This window comes from Nicotiana attenuata, chromosome 11 (assembly GCF_001879085.1).
Source record: "Nicotiana attenuata strain UT chromosome 11, NIATTr2, whole genome shotgun sequence".
NCBI lineage: Eukaryota > Viridiplantae > Streptophyta > Magnoliopsida > Solanales > Solanaceae > Nicotiana > Nicotiana attenuata.
Genome location: NC_031999.1, coordinates 53682775 through 53686800, shown reverse-complemented (window position 1 = coordinate 53686800; position 4026 = coordinate 53682775). Strand labels below are relative to the sequence as shown.

General features: G+C 38.4%; 1 protein-coding gene across 1 annotated transcript in view; it reads right to left on the bottom strand.

The window, feature by feature from the left end:
• The window catches only part of LOC109234548 (lactation elevated protein 1-like), an 8045-nt gene continuing 4614 nt past the window's right edge, over positions 596–4026 (bottom strand). Inside the window, exons 4-15 of the mRNA XM_019400574.1 lie at positions 3446–3546; positions 3195–3317; positions 2996–3065; positions 2809–2895; positions 2642–2707; positions 2459–2551; positions 2326–2382; positions 2093–2221; positions 1908–1998; positions 1638–1726; positions 1317–1510; positions 596–948 (exon numbers count right to left, since the gene is read on the bottom strand). Coding sequence (XP_019256119.1) covers positions 843–948; positions 1317–1510; positions 1638–1726; positions 1908–1998; positions 2093–2221; positions 2326–2382; positions 2459–2551; positions 2642–2707; positions 2809–2895; positions 2996–3065; positions 3195–3317; positions 3446–3546 — 1206 coding nt within the window. The 3' untranslated portion in view covers positions 596–842. The remainder of the gene's footprint in view (positions 949–1316; positions 1511–1637; positions 1727–1907; positions 1999–2092; positions 2222–2325; positions 2383–2458; positions 2552–2641; positions 2708–2808; positions 2896–2995; positions 3066–3194; positions 3318–3445; positions 3547–4026) is intronic.

Sequence of the window (4026 nt, the reverse complement as noted above, 5' to 3'; positions counted from 1 at the left end):
TTATCTAATCCCAGGACAATTTTTACACTAAAATAGTGGAATTAATTATTCCATATAAAAGATGGGATAACCAATCCCATAGAATATCTCACCCTATGGGATTTGCAATTAGCGAGACTCAGAGTGATTGCAAGCTATGCTCACTCGGCAAGTGCAGAATCAGCTCACTCGGCAAGTGGAGAATCAGAGTGAGTCAAGCGAGAGGGAAGCTAGTGAGAGAGAATCCAAGTGAGCTAGCAAGAATGAGGACTATACCGACAATCAAGGCGATAAAGAGGCCACTCAGTCGTCAGTCTAGCGACTCTACCGCCTAGCAAGCAACTGAACTCGCTAATTAGAGACTGAGACGGACACGAGCTCAGTCGTGGATTTCATGGGATATCCCATCATTGTACCAAACGATCCCTTTATAGTATAGATTAACTCTTTCCACTAGTTCGAGCCGTGGAATCAGCTACTAATACTTGCATTAGGGTAGGATCAGAATCCTACATGAACACATGATGTTTTATGCACCGGACTGCCCTTTTTATGTTTCACCTGGTGAGCCACCTCTGGGTTTATATAAAAGTGACATTGTTCAAGTACACCAGTATTTTTCAACAGCAGAAATGCTTTTGAGATGTCATTCTTATTTCAAGATGTTGGCCCAATAAGCTAAGTAATTACAAATAATCAAGATTATTTCTCAAGTCCACCTAAACAACTACAACCTATATTACACTTGTGCATCTCATTTCCACTCAAAACTTAATCAACTTCACTTTTATGATATGCTATTGCACAATTTTACAGGCAAGAATGGATCCCTGAGTTGGGAAAAATGTATGGATTCCTATCAATTATGCCCCCATAGCATTTTCTGCGCGATTTTCCGCTGGAAGCTGCTTCTTGGCCAACATTTCAGCGTGTTGTTCCAAGTATTCTTTGCTGTTTATCTCTGTCAACCTGCATTACATGGAAAATTCCGATATTGTTACGGGTTCGAGTCACGAAAGCAGACACTAATTCTTGTATTAGGGTAGGCTGTCTACATCACACCCCTTGGGGCTGAGTTGTTTATTGAACAATTTCGTAGAAAGGAACAAGTGATTGCGAATGCAGCTGAAACCACGGGTTAATTTTACGTATGGTCATTGAACATTACCTACTATAACATTATAATAAGATAATTATACTTTACCCAACTATAACAGTAAAGTCACAAAACTTCGCCCACTATAACAGTAAAGTCGGATTGAGTAGGTATATTAGAAAAGCACTCTGACTTGCAAAATCATTTATTTAGCCAAACAAATTAAGATGAAGCACTTTACCTACTAATGGTACGATCTTTTGCAAAACCCAACTCGTTGTCCACACAAAGGTCAAAGTCGTCGTTCTTCCTTGACCTTGAAGATGTTCTAGGTGCCATGTGTTGGGCATCGGATATTGTCACAATTCTTTCGAAAAGTTCAACTGGAGTTCCCTCGGCTGTGCATAAAAGTCGAGCTCTATTTTCATATATTACCTGATAAGAAAATCAAAGAGGGAACAATCACTTCTCCATAAAGATAAGATGTGATCCCGAAACACTACATGTACTTATAATAATATTATTTAAGAAGTGATCACTAATCAAGAAGAAGAGAACGCACATCAACCAAGGTCACAAAACGGTATGCTGCAGTTTTATTGTGAAGCCCAAAAATCGGTACGCCTTCTAGAGCCAGCGTATGAAAGTTTTCTGGTTACACATAAAACAAAAGGTCAGTAAAAAAACTCGAGAAATGATTATCGTGTTCAACTGAAGTGCGCTATCAAGAAACTCCAAACTCATTATCGTAAGCATATACTGCAAAGAGCAGCTAAATTAGAGCAAACAAACAAGAAACAACAAGACCAGAAAACAGCCACAAATCACTTACTACATAGTCCAAAATAGTCTGCTGCGCCAAGAGGCCGGTCGCAAAGGTCCTCAAACGAAAAATATGCACATCCATTAGCACCCAGCGGAACCTAAGCATAGAGAAAAGACAAAATTAAGTCCCTTTAGTCGTAAGACCTTTTTACATCGTCATATCAAATGAAAAGCTAAGCTTACTCGACAAACCTTTAATTTCCTTCCCATGACAACTTCCACTTCTTGTGGAACCGGTTGAGCACCCCCAACTAGCATTTGGAAATGCTTTTTAATAAGGCTTGACAGATCTTTTCCGATAAAGTAGAAGCCTTGTTCGGCCTACAATTAAATTAAATAGGAAATAGAATTAAAACATGAGCATAGATTAGCAAGAACAGTAGAAATAACTGCCAAATGAACTTGTACAAAGTTGAATACTATACCGAAGTCAACTTCCTGTAGTCCACGGCTGAACCAATTTCACGTGCTACACATCTTTCCTGCATCAATATAGTTTCCCAAGTCATTAAGCCAATCAACATGAGTTGGAAATCGATGTTGAGAATGTTTAGATACCTTTAAAGTAGCTATAAAAGGAAGGAAAAGATCCCTCTGCAGTCCACCTTCATAAAGGTTATCGGGAGCACGGTTTGAAGTAGCAACGAGAATCTGCATTTATATTGATGAAGGATCAATAGAAATAATACATAGGAGTTATAGGACTAAAAGACACAGTGTACGGAACAATGAATTACTCACAACGCCATTGTTAAATAACTGTCTAAATAAGCGGTTCAGTATCAGTGCATCAGCCACATCAGTCACCTATATTAACAAGAGAAAACTTTTATGGAACCGAAATCTTCTCATAGAAGCTTAAAACACAGTGAATATAAGAAAGAAAAGTTCCGACTATACGGACATACCATGAATTCATCAAGACACAACAAAATGGACTCATCTGATATCTCTCCTGCCACAACTTCTAGGGGATCCGCCACACCTTTGTGCTTCTGCAATTAAATAGATGGCACAACATTAAAATTCCTCATTTCACAGACCCCAGCATAATAAACAGATTGAAATTAAACAAAGTAAAGATTAGGTTCATACCTGCAATCGGCTGTGAACATTCAGCATGAAGTCATGGAAATGGATTCTCTTTTTCCTCCAACTGGCAGGCCTGACATAAAATGTCCATAGATTAAGATAAAACATTTGTTTTTCGGTTCTCGTATAAATGCAGATACAAACATCGGCATGTGGCAAGATGAATCATCTCGTCTAACAGTAAGATAAGTTTGATACTTACAACTGGTCGAAGAACAGGTCCATTAACATAGTTTTGCCTGTCCCAACTCCCCCATAAAGATATAATCCTTTGACGGGGGCATATGTTGACTGTGGCATGAGACGAGACCATAACCATCTACTCCTGCAAATTTACCAGAGTGATGTAATGCGTCAATACAATGAAACAGAAACAATCGCGCTCCTAGTCAAATGTAAATGTTGCCAATTTCAAGATACAGATCCACAATTCAATTGGTACTCAGTGTGTACCTCCCGGCTTTATCAGAAGAGGCATATTTGTCTAACCGGCAGTCTTCAGCTTTTTCGATGAGCTGATCATAAAGTCTTTGGAGTTCTTGCAATGTGCCTACCTACAAAATCATTGTCAGAATCTATTTTCAACAAGCAATAATGAGATAAAAATTCATAACAAATTCAATGATTCCCAAATTAACTTCATTCTGATGTAACTGAACCTAAGTTTAAAGTTTCAAGTCCCATCAGTTATCAGATTTTTTGGCAACTATATTTACAATTATTAACAGTAAAGTACTGATTTTAGGATATAAGAAATTCTCCAGAGTCTACCACATTTTACCACTTCAATACCTCCAATGGATTCTGTGATCGAGTGCCACTAGATAGAATTTCTTAATATGAAAGAGTCACCGCACATAGTTTAAAACCAGAAATACTCCAATTCTTTTTGAAGGAGCTGAGAGGAAGTAACGCCTTCCCCTGAGAAATAGGCGGCATCGACATAAAAGTGAGCTAATTTGTGATCATGAGATCACACTGATGCATCAGTCCTTTCTTTTATATAAGTCACTGTTGTCATACCTATAAGCAGG